This window comes from Larus michahellis, chromosome 1 (assembly GCF_964199755.1).
Source record: "Larus michahellis chromosome 1, bLarMic1.1, whole genome shotgun sequence".
Classification (NCBI taxonomy): domain Eukaryota; kingdom Metazoa; phylum Chordata; class Aves; order Charadriiformes; family Laridae; genus Larus; species Larus michahellis.
Genome location: NC_133896.1, coordinates 97,503,725 through 97,522,189, shown reverse-complemented (window position 1 = coordinate 97,522,189; position 18,465 = coordinate 97,503,725). Strand labels below are relative to the sequence as shown.

At 43.5% G+C, this 18,465-nt stretch overlaps 2 protein-coding genes across 5 annotated transcripts; one reads left to right on the top strand and one right to left on the bottom strand.

Annotated features, from left to right (window-relative positions):
• Positions 1-1,205: 1,205 nt before the first annotated feature.
• On the bottom strand, positions 1,206-2,318 carry GPR15 (G protein-coupled receptor 15). Its single transcript, XM_074572821.1, has one exon. It carries the CDS (start codon positions 2,316-2,318, stop codon positions 1,206-1,208), a length of 1,113 nt encoding a protein of 370 aa, XP_074428922.1.
• Positions 2,319-9,355: 7,037 nt separating this feature from the next.
• Positions 9,356-18,136, top strand: CLDND1 (claudin domain containing 1). 4 transcript variants are annotated; one of them, XM_074594727.1, is made up of 6 exons: positions 9,356-9,418; positions 9,977-10,154; positions 13,897-14,195; positions 15,409-15,516; positions 15,901-16,038; positions 16,139-18,136. In XM_074594727.1, the coding sequence occupies exons 3-6, from the start codon at positions 13,907-13,909 to the stop codon at positions 16,357-16,359; spliced, it is 756 nt and encodes a 251-aa protein (XP_074450828.1). In that variant the 5' UTR covers positions 9,356-9,418; positions 9,977-10,154; positions 13,897-13,906; the 3' UTR covers positions 16,360-18,136. The 4 variants fall into 4 exon arrangements, with proteins under 4 accessions (XP_074450828.1, XP_074450802.1, XP_074450819.1 ...); XM_074594701.1 differs by having other exon boundaries at positions 13,894-14,195; XM_074594718.1 differs by having other exon boundaries at positions 9,377-9,422; positions 13,894-14,195; positions 16,139-17,788.
• The last annotated feature ends 329 nt before the right edge of the window (positions 18,137-18,465 follow it).

Genomic DNA, 18,465 nt, shown 5'->3' with positions numbered 1-18,465 from the left:
GACATCTTGCACAGCATATTACATGCAAGACTTTTTCATTTCCCAAAGATTGCTGGATAGGAATGAGGCAGCTTTATAGAGCTGTTTTATTTATAGAGCTCAATTCTGTAAATGAATTAAAACATTGGTCCTTCTGAATTCCTTTTCTGTGAGCATCCCTGCACGCCAGGTTTCTTAGCATTCGCGGTGATTCTCTGTGCTTCTCACGGAGAATCACTCAAAAGTTTGTGAAACTCTAGCTAATTTTGCTTTTCAGGCACATGTGCATTTGACTTTGACTCCAGTGGGAGAAAGTAGCCCTACTGCATATGACTTTACATAAACTGGTTGCACCTAAACAAAGCAGACCCGGACTTTGAACGGCACACAATGTCGTACCATTATACGACAACCCAAGCAGTCAAAAATTGTGTCAGATCTTCAAAAAAGTCTTAAAAAGCACGAGTGTTTTTTGTTGTTTTTTTTTTTCCTTTAAGAAAAGGGTTAAATGCAGGATTTCTTTTGCTTGTCCTCTGGTTTCTCTGCCTTCAAATTATCTTTTTTCTGAAACCACAAGGGCTAGAAACTTTATTTAAATATTGTGATTAAAAGTAAGATTTAATGCCATAATAAGAAGCTGAGACTTAAAGAAAAATGCACAAGAGTTAAGTTCTGAGAACCGGTAACACACAAATTCATTAAAACATTGGATTTCTAAATTCAGAAAACCTCCAAAAACCCAGAATTGATGTCACTTTGAGGACATTGCAACACGTTTGTGGGTAAGCTAGGAACGAAAGAGAAGAAACATTTCTCTTGCGTTGTTGTTCTTGCACTGCGTGGAATAAAAACCTATATACTTTTAAGTTCAAAGCTTGCCTCGGAACAGCTTTGACTGAATCACATGGTTCTTTTCTGTAGTTTGTAGCACTTGCACTGGGGTTCCAGTGTAAGCCTTTGTGGATGTTTCTCGGTACAATGGTTTCAGATTTACACCATGCAGTGACATGGCGATCACTGTGAACCATAATTCAGTGGTTAAGGTTTCCTATTCCATTTATCTACATTTAAAGGGAAGCAGCTTTCCTCCCACCTGAAGTGCCAGCTGGATTACACTTGCACCTCTGTCTCTGTCGCTTGTTTCTTTTTTTCAGCTTCTCTCGCTTTTTTCTTTTCCTGCCATCTTTGGAGAGAGAAGTTCCTTCTTCCGCAGTCCTGGCTCCCAGTCAGAGAGAAACAGAGCGCTTCCTCTTCCTAGCGGCATACTCCCCCGCAACAAAATTGGATAAGGAGTGGCTCAGGCGAGTGTCCAGAGTATCTGAGTTGTTGCCACTGCTGCTGATTTTCACCCATGGGCACAGGCACCGGAGCATGGCTCTGCGGATGTAGTTGTCAAAGCAATAGTAAATGAAAGGGTTGGCACAGCTATTGGCAAAAGCAAAAGGGCTGCTCACCTGCATGCCCAGCTGGGCAATCATGTCAGGAAAACAGTCGGTCTGCTTCAGGAGTCCCAAAAGAATGGCCATAAGCTTGAAAAGATTGAAGGGAACCCAGGAGATAACAAAAGCCGCCACTACAATGAAGACGATCTTGATGGATTTTCTCAGTTTCTTATCATGTTTCCCCGCTCTCTGATAATGCACACAGAGTCTCTTGGTGATGGAGCAGTAAAAGGTTAAGATACTCAACAGTGGGAAGAAGAAGGCCAGGATTAAAAGCATCAGTGATACGACCTGTTTGCTTTCTGTCACAGCTTTGTCTGTGCAGTAAGTCTTTCCGTATTGCTTCTTCAGTTCTCTGGACAAAAGAGTTGGCATCCCTAAGCAGCAGGATAATAACCAGACACAGATGCAGAGTCCACTGGAATAGGATCTTGTTCTGACCCGTCTGGCGATAGAGGGATGCATGATCGCAAGGTACCGGTCAGCACTCATACAAGTGAGGAGGAGGATGCTGCAGTACATGTTGACTGAGATGACATAGGAACTGGCTTTACAGAGGAAAGATCCTACCCTCCAGCTCCCATCTGACACCTCCTTGTCCACCCAGAATGGCAGCGTGATGAGGAAGATGAAGTCAGAAGCAGCGAGGTTGATGATGAAGACATCAATCAGCCTCTGGACCCGTCGCTTGAAGACCAAGGCTGCTATCAAGATGGAGTTGCCAACAATGCCCACCAGGAACACAGCAGTGTATAGGATAGGAAGGAAAGTAGCCATATGTTGCAGATGCTGATACTGGCAGTTGTCATCGTAGTAGTAGTAGTCGTCAATGTTGAAAGTGACTGCAGTCACGGGCGAAAGCTGGGTGAGTTCCATTTCTGGCCAAGCTGTCCTCATCCCCGCTCTGAGGAAGGCTCTGAGCTCCCCCTAATCTTCCCCTCAAACTCTTCTTTAAAAACATGTTAGCGAGTGAGGGGGGAGGAGTAGGGGGAGGGAGGAGGAGAAAAGTGGTTTTGGGGGGGTGATCTATATACTTTTAGCCAATCACATAGGCAACGGACAAGCAACGAGTCTCTGATTAGTCAAAACCCTGTCTTCAGAATAAACACTTGCTTCTTTTTTTAAAATCAGGTTTAGTTTTACTGATTTTATCTTCATTTTGCCTTTGCCTGTATAAGCGAACCAGGTTCAGGTTTTGCTTTTATTTTGGGGGGAGGGAAAGTAGTTTTCAAGATTATGAACTTTTTATTTTCTAAAACAGGATATTGCTAGTTTGCAGAGGTTTGAGATTGTACTAGCTCAGAAGAAGTCAGAGAATGGTAAATTCAGGTGCCACATTTTTTATCTTTACTCAAAGCATTTTATATAAATTGGTTTTCAGGGCAAGTTCAACTTTTCTGAGGCCTGGAGGTTTTTGCTTTCTTTGTCCGTTTATGATTGTTGTTTTTTGTTGAGAGTAATTTTCTCATACGAACATATTTAGGGAAAAACATTTCAAACTACCATCTCCATTCTGCCCTGTAGTTAGTTGTTCTGTGTCAGTCCCAGGCTCTCCACTGCTTTGCTGGTGCCCGTCTCCTGCCCTGCAGCCTCTCCAGTTCCCCTGGCCCTGGGCTCCCCATACCCAGCTTTATTAATGTATTAGGAACTCGGAGGACAGTTTTACAGCATGTCGTATATTTTTCTGCAATTTGAAACTGGACTTGATGTTCCCATCCGTGCACAGGCTTCCTTATCGGCCACAGTCCTGGTCTCTGGAGCACTGATTTGTTCCTTCTCCTTCTGATTGTGAAGCCCACATGGCTCCTGAGCCCTTGTTATGTAAAGTGCTTGCTTCTCTTGAAGAACTTCTCTTACGGAGATGATTTTCCTCATCTTTCCTTCACACTATCAATATCGCTTCAGTTGTGGCTTGCCTTACAGACAGCCTTTTCAGTGTTACGTCAATCGAATGAAGATTCTCACTTTTTAAGCTACCGATTTTATTACAGCTTCGTGCAGTGCTTACTAATTTGAAACTTCTACTACTGGTCTTCATCATCCTTCCTCTCTTCTGCAGTTAATTTCATCTTTTCCTTCCTCTCCCTCCCACCTGCATGTTCACAGACCAGGCGCGTCTTCAGGATTCTCAAAGCTTTGAGCAAATCACTTACCAGAGCATGCTCGAGCCCCAGCCAGATAGATTGCATCCATGTATATCTCCACAGGCAGAGAGCAACGCCAAATCGCGTGGACAGCAAATTTGTCCCATCCCATGTAGTCTGATTCACTCTGACAGTGCCCAGACTATATGCTCCTGTGCAGCAGGTACCTGGTAGACTTCAGGCGCCTGGCAAAGCAGCCAGCTTTGTATTAAACGACTGGCTGCTGGATCAAGGGATATTTAGGTATCTCTTGTGTAGATACACTGATATCTAATAAGGAGTTAGTGATATACAGCTGCCTTCCTATCATCCTTCCCTCCATCTCACACCACTACATACTCCTCCTCGAAATTTGCTCCCTCCCTCCCCCCATCCCAGAGCAGACAAAAAAGTGAGTAACTTTTTAAAAAGCTTAATGTAACCATAAAAATAAGCATATGTCCATGTATTCTTGTGTTTGCAGTTCCTCACTTTGTTATCTACCTGCAGTTTAGTAGCCTTATTTACTAAATAAAAAATTAAGATAGTAAACCTTTTCCAGCAGGGATCAACTCTGTTCTCTTCAATATGTTCTGTATTTTGTGAATGCTCTAAATAGACTTGTGGATGTTGCTGTGCGTTGCTCTATGACAGATGTGACACTTCCCTGTCTGGACAGAAGATTTGCAAAAATAGTATGAAGCATTGTCGTGAATAATGAAGTGATCTGTAATTATCCAAGTGAAGCAGCAACAGGCATATTTGTTGTTAGTCTGTAAGCCTTGGGGTTTTTTTTATGTGGTATTGATTGACTTAGGACTTCATGTAGACTTGACGTAGCTTCACTCTTGCCAGAGCTCATTTCGCTAAAGTAGAGCCAAGCTCTCAAAAATACGGAGCACACAGAAATTCCCCTCATAACACATCTGCATAGATATTCCAGAAAGCTCAGCATGTGATGTGCTAAGATCCAAGAGATGTAGTGAGATATTTTGTCACCAGGAGGACAGCCTCTACCCTGTTCTCACCCCTCTCAGAGATTTCCCCAGCACTTTCCTCCTCCCAGGCCTCACCAGACACATGTAAACCCTTTTCCTGAACAAAATCTTCTGCTGAAGCAACACCTACTGGGGCTTGCCTTGGGTGTACGTTCTTCCGTTCAGGGTACCCATCTTGTCCAGCCCTTGACGGAGCTCTGCTGAGGCAGTCTGAGAAAATGCAGCCGTGGGGTTCTGAATAGTTTTAAACCTGACTGTGAACCTAAAAGCTTTTGTAACCACACGCTCGCAACTGTCATCGTGGCCGTGAATTTGGCCAGTTCTGCTTTAAAGCTTATGTTTCTCTGATGGTCCTGCCTTTCTAAAATGCACTTGTGAAGTTTGTTATGTCAGTGTTTGTACCATTCCTTAAATCTTCCTCATAGGAAATACTGAAGTCTTTCAACAGGAGCAAGGGAAGAGATTTCATGTCTTTTGTTCACAGTTCTGTAACGCTTGTGATACATGTTTTATTGTAGCCTTCTAATTTTGTGGCAAAATCAGTAAAAGAGATGCGCAGGAGGACAATCTGCACAGGAAGTATGTAGGGTTAATGATCTAGTTTGTTACACACGCACTTTCCCCTTACACGTTTCTGCAATTGAAGCATTTCTGGTAGCAAGGAGTGGGGCTTGTTTTTTCCAATTTTTTTACATTTTCTATTTTACCGATAGTATAATTGTGGTTTTATTGCAACTTGCATATACACTTTTATATAAGCACAGAGATCTAGATAAAATAAGCTACATATCCGTAAATTATTAGTGATGGTAAGTGCTGAGAAGGAACAGAGGTTCATTTGGCTTTAAAAGAAAGTGTAGTAGTTTCTAAATGATTGTGCTTCAAAAACCTTCTGTAAGGAATAGAGATTTGCAGACGTAATTAAAAAAACAACCAAAACCCCCCACCAAATTGGCTGAAACTGCCTTACTATGCTATAACCTAGGTGAAGGCAGGCTCTGAGGTAACCAGAGGAATGCTAACCTACAGAAGTTTCACCCCTGAACAAAGAGGAGAGGGTAGAACTGGTTCAAGTAAAATTGTGGGCCCTGAAATAATGCATCGGGATAGGTCAAAATAGTTTCATTCTGAGAAACAGTCTCCAAAGTGGGATCTAGGGAGAAAATATTTTTTGTACACCTAATAAAATAAAACTATTTTTTAAATAGTGTTTATATCCTCTTTATCTCATCCTTTTTTAATTTATATTTTTGTGTATGTTCATATATTAACTAGTATTCTATATACCAATAATATATTAGCACAGTAGTACATGTATATAATACTTTTAAAAAATATGCATGTCATAGGGGTGCATGCTCGAAATGTTTTTACGTGTTGGGGTCCATGGTAAAAAGGTTTGAAGACCACTAATTTAGACGACAAGTGGGTGTCACTAAAGCGAACCTGCGTTATCCATTTTATTTGGAAGAAGCACATCTAGAAGGTCTTCTCTCTGTGAAAATTATAGTTGTGGCAGGGTTTTCTTAGCCTACCATGTTCTGTGGCACAGATAGAAAAATACAGAAGGCAGAAATAAAACCAGGGAGACTGTAGAGAGGTCTGAGGGGGATGCATGGGATTTTCTGCTTATTCTGGCTATGCGAAATGTGCGTAGATGCCTGAAACACAAAACCTAAAACTACCCTTATTATTATTACAAAGAGAATATTTGTTGGGAGAGGCAGTATCTTGCAGTAAATTAGCTAGCGGTACTGGAAGAAACAGGCAGACACCTTTTTCAGGTCTGAATCAATAAGTTCTAAAGCGAATGTGATAGATGAAAAAGGTTTTTTCATTTCTCATCCTGTATCAGCTTCATTTAATACAGGTAGTGCCGCCTCCTACAAATGATTACTTATTTCCTTAGACTGTGAGAGCTAAAATGACACATATTTTGTATGCCACAATGTTTTTGTGACATGCTAGGGTTTTGTTTGCAGCACTCTAATGTTAAACTCTCTGTCAGTGCCTGAGAACTTCTGTTAGAGGTACTAACGAGTGCACGTGATCCAGGTCTGCTATCAAAGAAACGTCAGTTTTGCAAAAAGCAGGAACAGCATTTAAGCTATAGCCATCAGCGTTATTCCCTTCATGCTTCCACGTGCAAGCTGCCACAGTTTCTGCGTGGGAAAGCAAACTTTTACTTTGAAAACCTTCCCACATGATCCTGTTCTGTACCTAAACCGATGGACGAGTGGTTCTGCTGAGGCATGCTGAGGAGGTGTGAAAAGAAGAGAAAATGAAAAAAGATAGGTGTTACCAATGAATGACTGTGTGTTCATTTGTAATGTTTTTATTGGGTTACTCTTACCATATGGAAGGGTATTTTTCCAGACAAAAAAAAATCCAGGTAAAATCTGTAGAGAGTATTTGAAATTAAATAAATAAAATGAAAACACATCTCTTCCCTCTGGCTATTTTCGAGCAGCTGTACACATCATATTGATTAGGGCAGATTATGAAGAAGAGGTCACTGTAGTCTAATTCAATAATTGAAGTAGCAATGGCTGCAGAATTTTGCAGAGTTGTTTCTCGTTTTTACGAGATTAGATCTTTTAGGGGAAAAACCTATAGATTTGCTAGTGTTAGATAATTCACTACGATTTACAGTAAACATTTCCAATTCTGCTTATCCCACAGCTTAGAACACAGAGGGGTTTCGTTGGTTTTCTTTTTCTTTTTTTTTTTTCCCTAGCTTCAACTTCTGATAGTTTTGCCAGGTATGCTGAAAAAATGATTAACCGATTTTATTTTTTTTTGTTCCCTATTGCCATTACATGTATTTTATGGTTTTACAACTCCTTAGCCCTCTTTTCAATAAATTAAATTGACTGACCTTCCATGATACATTTCACTGAGAGAGGTTTTCTAATTGCTCAGTGATTTTCATGTCCCTTTTCAGGTTTCTCTCTAGTTTATCAATGTGTCAAAACTAGAGGTGTTATTTCAGCAGCCAGCAGCAACTCTAGATGTGATACAGCTTCTTTCTTCCCTGTGATTTCTCTGTTTATACATCTGAGGTTGCAGGAAAATTGTGGTTTTTGGCCACAGCACCATCTTGGCAGTTGGTAATCCACCATGACCCGTTTTTCCTTTTAATTTTGTGCTTCTCAGGATAAAGTTTTATGTCACGTAACTACAGCCTCCACTCTTTGCTCTTAAATGAATGAGCTCATCAATGACCTTATTGAAATGCATGTTTGCTTGCCCCCGGCTACCAAATGATCAGGTCACCCTGTACCAGTGCCCTCTCCATGTCATTATTTACACTTCCCCCAGGCCTTGTGTCATCTGTGAAGTTTATCAGAGATACTGCTGCTTTCTTCCAGGCCGTCGATAAAGATGTTAAGTATTTTAGTCTCTAGCGTAAATCCCAGTTTAGACTCCAGAATGTGTCCTTGCAGACAGTCACATTATGAGGTGTTGGTGAAATGGTTCCATGATCTGGGAAGGTGGGACATATAGACAGAGGTTTCTTAATTAAATATAATTTCTAATTATTTTTTAAAATAAAAAAAAAATATATTTTGTCACATCAAGTCAGAGAAGTTTCTTATATCACTGCTTTCACCTTTGCCATCCTAGCTTCTTACCTTGCTGCGAAAATGCTTCCTAGCTGCTCTGGGAGAGGAGTTGGTCGGGATTGTTCCCCAGAAGTCCTGAGAGATGTGAAAACCTCAGGCGTGATTCTGGTTTTTCTGTGTATTTGTTTGCGAGTTTGGAGGTTGGTAAAATCAAAACTGGGTGTGGTGGTCTCTCAGCGGGGGAGTTGTTAACCACTTTTAAGAGTCCTTTTGTAATTTGCATGGGTACGTGTACCAGGGATGGGGGGAAATGTCCAGCTTGGGGCATGGAGCCAGTGTTGCCAATTTTTGCGATTTTTACTGAACCTTTTTCTTTTCCTTAGTTGGTGTTTTCCCAAGTCAGTCAGACAGGATATTGCATCACATTTTTATAAGCAATCAAGCAAAAAAGAAAGAAATATGAGATTTATGGCTGCAAGGGCAGACCAAATAATAGAAATTGCAGAAATCAGAGTTTGTAAAGGTAGGGGGGTTTTGTGCTTCTGTAAAAACTCGTGGCTGTTACAGCAGGTATGGGACTTTGGGACCATGACTCCAGATCCCCAAGTGCCCGTGTCTTGCAGGCCTGCAATGTCAGCATTAATCAGAGTTAATTCTTGACCTTGAGGGTGGTGAGACACTGGAACAGGTTGCCCAGGGAAGCTGTGGATGCCCCATCCCTGGAAGTGTTCCAAGACCAGGTTGGATGGGGCTTTGAGCAACCTGGTCTAGTGGGAGGTGTCCCTGCCCATGGCGCTCATGGCAGGGGGTTGGAACTAGATGATCTGTAAGGTCCCTTCCAACTTTATGATTTTATGAATCAGCGGGCGAGGGTGGTGTGAGGTGCGGTGCTGAGGTGTGGCGGCGTGGGACTGGGCTGACGCCATCCCAGCAGAGCCAGCCCTATGTCAGTGGCAGGGCCCGGCTTTGGAGCCTGCAGGAGCCGGCGGGGTGCCGGGCACCACCGGTGGCTGAGGGGAGGGAGGCGAGGAGGGTTGCCCGTGGGCGTCGAAAGGTGAGGGTTGGTGGCCCGCGGTGGCGGCGGCAGACTACAACTCCCAGCCGGCATGGCGGCGATGCTGACGGGGAGAACTACAGCTCCCGTGGTGCCGCCGGGCCGGGCGCCTCGTCGCCGTTTCGGGAGAGGGCGGGTGAACTACATCCCCCAGGGCGCCCCGGGCAGCGGGGCGGGGCGTTACCCTCTCGCTGGGCACGGCGGGGCGGAAGCGGTGCGGCGGGGCCGGGCCGGGGGTGCGAGGCGGCGATGGGCGGTGGGTGAGGCGTCGGGCCGGGCTGGGCCGCGGCGGTTGTAACCGTTGGAGCGGGCTGTTATAACCGTTGGAGCGGGTGGGGGGACTGAGGCGCTCTCTAGGGGTTTGGTGCCGGGCGGCAGTTTCCCCTCACAGGGCTGTCACCTGAGAGGCCGGGGCGGCCGGTCGGGCTCTGTGGAGACGGTCCGGCCGGCCCGGCCCGGCCTCCGCCTCCGTCCGTGGCGGCGGGCGGTGAAGCGTGTCGGCAGGGCTCGGGCGGGCTGCGGGGGGTACCGGTGCCGGGGGGCGGCCCTGGTAACCGACCGGCTGTGGGGCTCCGCGTTTGAACGGAGCGAGAGCCGTTCGCTGAACCCGGTCGCTGAACCCGGCCCTGCATGTCTGCCCCTGTGCGGGGCTGATCCTGGTGGGGCATGGTGCTGCCGGCATGAGGGCTCCTGCAGTCATTCCCCCACTTCCCCCCCTTTTTTATTTTTCTTTTTTCTCTTAATGAGATGCCTGTTAAATAATTTCAAAATGAAACGATGATCTCAGACTATTTGGTTTGCTTTCTACTTCTAGATTGCTTTTTGGGAACTGGTGGTGGTGAAGAAACGGAATGAATGGAACAGTTAGGGCAGATAGGAAGTTTGTATTTCATGCCTTCCGCTTGCCACAAGACACAAGCAACACTGTGTCTCTGAAGTGACCTGGAAGCATTGGAGAGGTGTGCCCTGAGGGACTCTGAAGACCTCTGAAGGTAAAAAAAAGTGTTTGGTAGTGTTCTTTTCCTAACCCTCTGTTGCCCTGAGTATTAAAAGGAGGATCCTGCTCCGTAGCGTTGCCAGCCCTCTCCCCACATTTACACCTTCTTTTAGGCCTTCTGCCTATTCTCCTTTCCCAAAGAGCAGTCAGATTGCAAGCGTGTTTTCTGAGAAAATGCCAGCAAATGCAGCCTTGCTCTTTTGTGATGTCAGGTAAAAGGAGTTTAGTCTTAAGTGTGGTGGCCAGCTATTGGCTGAAGGGAGTGATTACTGTAACAGGATAAAAATATGCATATTTTGGTGTGCCCCTCTGCCGTGGTACAATAACTTCTTAAAATGCTTCTCCATTCTCCAGTCTTGTGGTTGATTATTTACCACAGTACTAGCTCTTGTGCTGTTCTGTGTTTTTTCTTTTTCAACTCTGCTGACTTGCCCTGTTTTCCCCTTCTGTGGGGTGCATAGATCTAGTCATTCCTTTGAATGTTGCTGCTAGTTTGGCCTTTGCCTTCTCCTTTATGAGCTGGCGCTTTGAAATTTTTATGTGTCTCGCCTCTTTCAAAAATGAGTACAATATCCTGTGAAGCACTTCTGCTTGAGTGCCTGTTTACTGCTGCCTGTGTTGTCTTATATTCACTGTATAGCTTATTCTAAGCATCTCGTACATATTGCTGTGCATAGAACTTTTTGCAAAGTGTGGCATAATCTCGTAAACATTTTGTGTCTTTCTTCACGGTCTTCTCTGGTAGCTATTTTTTACTGACTATGCTTTCAGCTGCCATTGAGCTCTGCCTGGGGCTTGAAGGATGATTCTCTCTTTAACAGAGCAAAGGACACCTCATTTAAGTTGGGGGGTGTGTCTACTGTAAATGAATATGCATTGGATATACACAATGAATGGGCAAAGTAGTCAGCAACAGTGTGGCAGGAAGAACTCCTATTTCAAAATTTGCCTAAAGTGTTGTAGAGTTCTTCATCGCTTCTGTAAGTAGTTGAAGTGTTAGGCAGAAGCATTGAGGGGACCTTTATTATAAGGAACTGGGGGTGTGCTCTTGCCCTGGCACTGTCTTGTCCATACTGAAAATCTATGTGTGTTCTTTCTGGGACAAATGCCACACAAAACCACTGGGGACTGTAGCCACCTCAGCTGGTTTCTAACTATCCCAGGAGCTGTGCATTGCAAGGATTGAACATAGATAGCCATGACCCTTTTACCAAGACAGTAGTGACAGTCTTTTAATTCACTGTTTGATTTTTTTAATCCGTCATTTTGCTTGTGAATGGCTCTTGGTTGCCAGCTGGCATCAACTCTGTCAAGTCCACTGTACGCCAATGCACAGAAAGCTATCGAGAAGTGTGTGCTTGTGTTTTAATATTTCCAGCACCAGTGTTCTGCAGCTGGCAGCAGGGATGTTGTTTCTGAAATTAAGGTTATTTTTTTTGAGCCAGTTGTTTTCTTTCTATATGTTAGGTACAAAGTTGATAGGACTTCATTATTGTAAGCATTTATATTAAAGGCAATGGCAGCAAAGAGAAAATAACGTCCTGCTTACGTTCTTTTTTGTCGGACTCTACTGTGAGAATGGAGCTTTTAGGTTCTTGCGATTCCTCCTTCCAGACAGAGCCCTTTTTAAAGAGAGGAGTCTGTTGCAGAGGGTTCCTCTCGCAGTGAACATGACTGCAATAGGGTGGAAAATCCAGACTAGCCTGCTTGCCCGCCTGTTCTGCTGCTTGCCCTGAGAGTGAGTTAGTTCCCAGAGGATCTGCTCTGTTCTGAGCTCAGCTGAGCAGGGGCAGGGCAGCACAGCTTTGTCCCTGGAGATGCCACTTGCTCTGTTTGCTTTGTGAGAAGTTTGTGAAGGGGAGGGGATCCCTCAGTGAACTCAGTGAGGATGAATAGTGAGGTCAGCCCTATACAGCAGCTTCTTCTCTCCCTATTATGCGCATGCAATGTCCTGTGTACCTTGAGCTAGATGCTAGGGTATTGAAGGAGAGTATAAGTACATAACCAAGAATTAACACTGCACATAGTATTTTCTTTCAAGTCTGGACTTGATTCTAGGTTTTCTAGGTGAATAAGCCCAGATACAATGTTTTCTCCCCCTCAATGTTTGTCCTAGCTTATGAGTTCACAGCTTGTGGATTATTACTTAAGTACAGTTGTGGTATGCAAACTTTGCAGTATTTTAAATGGGTGCTGCTTGTCAGTTCACCAAAAATCAGTTCTATTCTTACTTGTTGCTAAGGGTGCAGTTAAATGAGGCACAATCTCTGTGATATCCCTCCTTGAATATGGAAATTAAGCATAGGGGATGATATGGGTACACATCCTCTCTCCTCCCTAACCCTGTTAGCTAGTTTCAGCCAAATACAGGAGCAGATAGGAGGGAAGAGAAATAAGAATGGCATTGTTAGCAGCAAATATCAGTGCCTTTGAAACTCCCTGCTTTAATTTGCACTTTGTTTCATAGTTCAGAATTTCTTATTGGCAGGTCTGACTTGAGTGCTCATTTTTTTTTCCTTGTGAATATTGTGTTTTAAGGCATTTGCTGTTGCCAGTTGTGGTTCATTCAGTTGCAAAGGAGCTAGACCAAAATATTTTGATCAAAGTATGTGGGAGAAGGGAGGCAGAACAAGCAATAGACAAGAGCTGATTAGATAGTAGCTCATGTAACCAGACTAGCTCTAGCTGCTGAGTTAACTTCAATTGTTTTGTTGGGTTTTTTTAATTGTTTTTGGCCAGTGCATCAAGCCTGATTCATCATAATCCAAAAATTCAATCAAACATAGAAAATGCATGAGCACAACAGGCATCTGAGTTTCCTCTGATGTATTGCACTATCTGCAAAACATTCCATGTATTATCAATCAATTACTCATTAAAGTCAGTGTTGTCATAAGTGTAAGCATGTGTGGTATCTGTATTTTCCCATGCCTCCTTTGACGCTGAATTTGCACAGTTTTTGAGCATGACCCTGCAAAGGAGGGCATAGATGACCCCCAGGAGCCGGAGCAGGCTCCTAATGACAGTGCATGCAGGCCTTTCAGTTTTGGAAGATCTTGTCATTTTGTTCCCGTGGAACAGGCATGCCTCCCCCTCCCCCCATTGTTTTAATTATTGCAACATTTATCATCATTTCCAAATTTGTCTTGCAGTGCATCCTTTGTGTTCTGTCTCTAGTGCATAGATACATTTCTCTGTTTCCCTAAAGGCGTTCTGGCATCTTGGCATGGTTGCCCTTTGTGAGCAGTCTGGAAGAGCTTTTTTGGCATGCTTCTGGTTCTTATCTTTGCTGTAAACACAAGCTGTGAAAGCCGTATGGGATGGTAGGCTAAAAATAACTTCTACCCTTGGTAATCTCTTAAGGAAAGATAAGTCTTCTGCCTGGGCGCTGTGGATGGATTCTCTGTGGTTCTCTACAATCAGGATCACAAATGGCAGTGAGCTGTGCCATCTGCTTTGGGGACAGAGTTGCTGTTGCTGTGTCACTGCTGTCTCAGAGAGAGTAGCCAGCGAAGAGTGGCTGGGAGAAGGGCAATATCCATGCCTGAACCTCCAGATCCAGCGGATGCTGACTAGTACTGTAGACTTGTTCAGTTGTTCCTTTGATCCCAGCATGTTGGAGAAGGAAGACATGCATATGTTGCATAAGAGAAATGATATCATGAGTTTGACACTGCTAGGATAACTTTGTGTTTACTGTTAGAGGACTTACTTGGCCTTCTCTTTCTTTACAGCAGCAAGGGCGCAATGATGGATAACCGTTTTGCTACGGCGCTCGTAATTGCTTGTGTTCTCAGCCTCATCTCCACCATCTATATGGCAGCTTCCATTGGCACTGACTTTTGGTACGAATACCACACCATGTCCCCAGCTGAGAATGTCAGTGAAGCTGGTAGGAGCATCTGGGATGAATTTGTCAGCGAAGAGGCAGATGAGAAGACCTACACAGATGCGCTCTTCCGGTGCAACGGCACGGTTGGATTGTGGCGGAGGTGTATCACTATACCCAAAAACTCTCACTGGTACAGCCCACCAGGTATCTCCAGAGCAATTAACACTTCCCTCACTTGCCTGGGGTGGTATGTGCTAACTTCCTCACAATGTATTCATGCCATTTTGTTCCTCCAGAAGGCTTACTTCTAGCTTATGTGTTTGGGTTTTTTTAATGAAGACAGTCTAAATTTTTAAAGCAGCGAAAGGCAAAATGGTCTATGGCTGTCAGCACTACAGACTCTGAATTTGACACATGATACTTGATCTAAATTTAGTCCGGTATAACTTGATTTTCTTTTGCATCTGCTGTCTGCCTGAGGATGCAGTTATAGTTGCTCTGCCAATCACTGTCTTTTTAGGAGGGGTCCTGGGATCCAGCAATGGAATAAAGATAACACTTTATCAAGGGGGCACTTGTTTCTTTTAGCTAGTCGTTCATTTTGCTCACAAACGTGGTGATGCAACAATGGGACATTTTGGATTCCTTGTACCATAGTGCTGGATATGGAATGAAGTACTTGTATTCTTTTTCACGATGTTTGGGGGCTAAAAAAGTGTGGTAAGCAATTGTTTTAATTGCTTCAAAGTAGATTTCGGACACATATTGTGTGTGTGAAGCTCTTAATTTTGAACGCTCTTAAAAAAAAAAGGTAGTTTAAACACTTTCTCTGGAGAAAAACCACCTTGTTAAATACTTTTTTTTTTTTTTTTCTCCAATGAGAATACTGATTTTGGAAGGTGCTTAAACCAGCTCTGATCAATAGTATTAATAGTATTCTCAAAGCAAAATTTAACTGAGGCAAAGAAGAGGAGAAATTTAGTATAGAGAAGTAAATATTTTCTGTCCTTTAAATAGTCCTTTCTATCACATTTTTGGATGAAGTGTTTAGTACGATACCACATTGTGCACATGGAGATAATAACAGCTCAGTTAAGCGACTCTGAGTACAAGAACGTGTAACAACATAGTTGAGCATCGTATGCCACATTTCTTTCTCAGTCTGTCAAGCATGGCCCAGTTCTCTGTGGATAACACAGGTGAGGTTGAAGATTCTGCATGTTTGAATGCTGTCCCTCATTGTAGTAACTACATTGTGACAGACCTGTTTGCAGAGGTAATTTTTTCTCTAAGGTGTTTTTTTTCTCTAAATTTTTTTCTCTGAGGAGCTGCACAGCTTAAATGGTTGGGAAAGGAGGAATTGAAGGAATGGGAGGGAGACACCTAACGGTAATTTTTTCTCTTTCTTTTCCCCCAGAAACTGATATGACTACAAACTGCATCAGTTTTTCCCTCTCTGATCAGTTTATGGAAAAGTACATAGAGCCTGGAAATCACAATAGTGGCACAGACTTGAATCGAACTTGTAAGTATCTTTCATTTCTGGCAGGTAAACAAGTAGGATGGAACAAAAAAAAAGACATTTCTCAAATACAGTCACTGGTGAAGGAAGCATCTGCTTTTTTTTTTTTTTTTTTTTGGTCTTCACAGTAGCACAGGCAGTAGGTCAGACTTTAAAAGGAAAACTTAAGTGCTTTAGCAAAGGTTTTGCCTGTGAATGCAGTACAGGAATTTGTGAGTTAATAATCAAAGTTCTTCCTACTTTCACGGGGCCTTTGGTCCTTTTTAGCTGTGAATGTGGGGTGTCTGATGAAGCAGAAGCAGTGTGGGTAGAAGGGAATGTAAGATAGTGGCAGAAGATCAGTTTCTAGTACATTTTCAACAAACTTTGTGTGTTTTTCACATGCAGATCTCTGGCGATTGCAGTTTCTCCTGCCCTTTGTCAGCCTTGGCCTCATGTGCTTTGGGGCTCTGATTGGGCTCTGTGCTTGTGCCTGTCGCAGCCTTTACCCTGCCATTGCCACTGGAGTCCTCCATTTCCTAGCAGGTAGGTCTCCTGCCAACTTACCCTTCCTCCTCCAGAAGCTCATGGCGACAGCCAGAACACCAACAGTGAGCTCATTGCGCTGTACTGCTTCCTCCCCCAGGGCTTTGTACGCTGGGCCTGGTTGGCTGCTACGTAGCTGGGATTGAGCTGCTCCATAAGAAGCTGCCCCTGCCTGATGATGTGAGGGGTGAATTCGGCTGGTCCTTCTGCCTAGCCTGTGTCTCGGCACCTTTGCAGTTTATGGCAGCTGCTCTTTTCATCTGGGCGGCTCGCACAAACAGAAAGGAATTCACTCTCTTGAAAGCGTACCGTGTAGCCTAAGTGCTGCTACCGAAGTATTTGGTTTCCATGTTATGGCCTCTTCTCCCCCAACCCTTAGTACTTTCTTCTTTTAGTCAGAATTTTACCTTGTACTGCATGCTTCTTGCAAGTTGAGACAATTTAGCCTGTGGGCCCTGAAGACAAAGACCTCTGGGCTAAATGGCCAAACTGTGCCAGAAGTCTGCAGAACTTGAACATTGTTTTTAAATATTTTTTTTTAAGAGTTATTATTATTTTTTAAGCTTCATTTGGTTGTTGAATATCCCCTTGATTAGGTGTACATGCCCCTTCCTAATTTTATTACCCTGTCAGCCTGGAGGAAGTAGGAGTGGTATTGTGGGGTGGGAAGAGAGAGAGGAAAAGAAAAAGTGCAGGTAGGCAAGAATGGGAACCACAGTGCACAAATAATAAATAATCAGGAGCTGTCTGCTGTACTGTCTGCAGTAGCTATGGATAGCACCCAAGAGACATGGGGGAACTCAGAAACCCCTGTTGTGGAAGTACTGTAGCTAAATCAGTCCTGTATCTTTGCTTTGGGTCTCTTATTCTCACTAGTTTGCTACTTTTTGTGGCTTCTGGCAAAACTGATGCAGGCAGAGCAGCCGGCTGTGGGGGTGCCTGCACAGCACACCATCCTGAGGTAGAGTCTGCGCTCGTGTTTGCCGAGGAGTGGGATAAGTTAGCCCCCAAGGAGCTCTGTGCTGCTCTTAGCTACACTGGTTCCAGGACCCAGGCTAGTTTCGTATCTGCACTGCATGTGATTGTGCACTCCGATCTTAACTTGTGGTGCTTTTGCTTGCTGTGAAATAAGGCTTCCCTCTCTCTTGTGCTGAAAATGACCCTTCCCAAGTTTTTCGGTTTTAATTTGATTTTGTGTATGTGTGTATATGTACATATATAAACTTAACTTTTTTTAAAGCTCACCTATTTATCCTATATAGCACACAACAGGGTTTTTTTAAAAGGTGCTGCTCTTTTACCATCTTGCCCCTAACCTATTGTTTAAATGAAATAATAAAAAAAAGCTCAGAAATTTTCAGTGTTGTGTGAATCTGATGGGACAGTGAGGGAATGGTCTGAAGTGAATTTTACTTGGGGAAGGAAAAGGTGGTGTCTAGATCGTTCTGTTTCCAGGGGAACGTCACCAGAAACAAAGATGTTTGTTTTAATTGAATTCTTGGGCTCCTACTAACTTTAAATTTTCTCCTGCTCATCATTGGGTAGGTGCAACACCCCATAATTTCTAATTAGTTCTCAGCTGCTGCACATATTTCTTCTAAATCACTGCAATTCTAGCCAGACTGACTGATATGTTTTATCTAGAAAACAATGTTCCAAGACTAAATTGTTTAATTCTGAGGCCTTAACTCTCCTTATTTCCTTACTCCATGCTTAATGGAAGAAATATATCTTAGAAAAAACAAATCCTGACAAAATGATTAAGTCTGTGATGGCAAGGGTTCTGTGAGATACTGTTGTTGAGAATGACACAGAAATATCCTTTTTTTTTTTTCTTTTTTATCTCACATCTGGTTTTTCATTTTGTTTTGTGCTTCTTTCCCACCCACTCCCCCCATGTAGGTACTTCTACCCAGGCTGGCTTTGCTGGGTCAGCAAACAGCCCTAGTCACTAGTTCCTTGAAGATCAGGGTTATCTGCTAATATCGTTTCTTTATTGTTTTTACCATGTGTGTGATAGGGATCAACCTACTCCTTTTATCAGCATTGGAGTCTTTACAAAATGAAACAAGAATGATGATTAAAGCCAGGATGACTGAAAAAGCAGTGGTAGTTCAAGACAATCCTCTTTCTCTTGCTGATGAGTAATTTTTCACCTTCCTCCTAAGACAGCTTCTTTTCCCTCTCTGCAATGTCTGGGCCAATTCTAACCCTGTGAGAGGGAATGTGGTACTTCTGTGCAGTATCTGAGAGTAAATGAAAGTCCGTGCTGCTGATACGTAGTGATATGGTGCTTTTTCATTAGTTATCTCTGACTTGGGTAGATAAGGCCTAACTGCTCAGCTTGTCTGGTTCCTCGTTTGTCAGAAATATTAGGGCACGCAAGCTTCAGCTCAGGTCAAAAGGACTGGAAGGCGCTATTGTGCA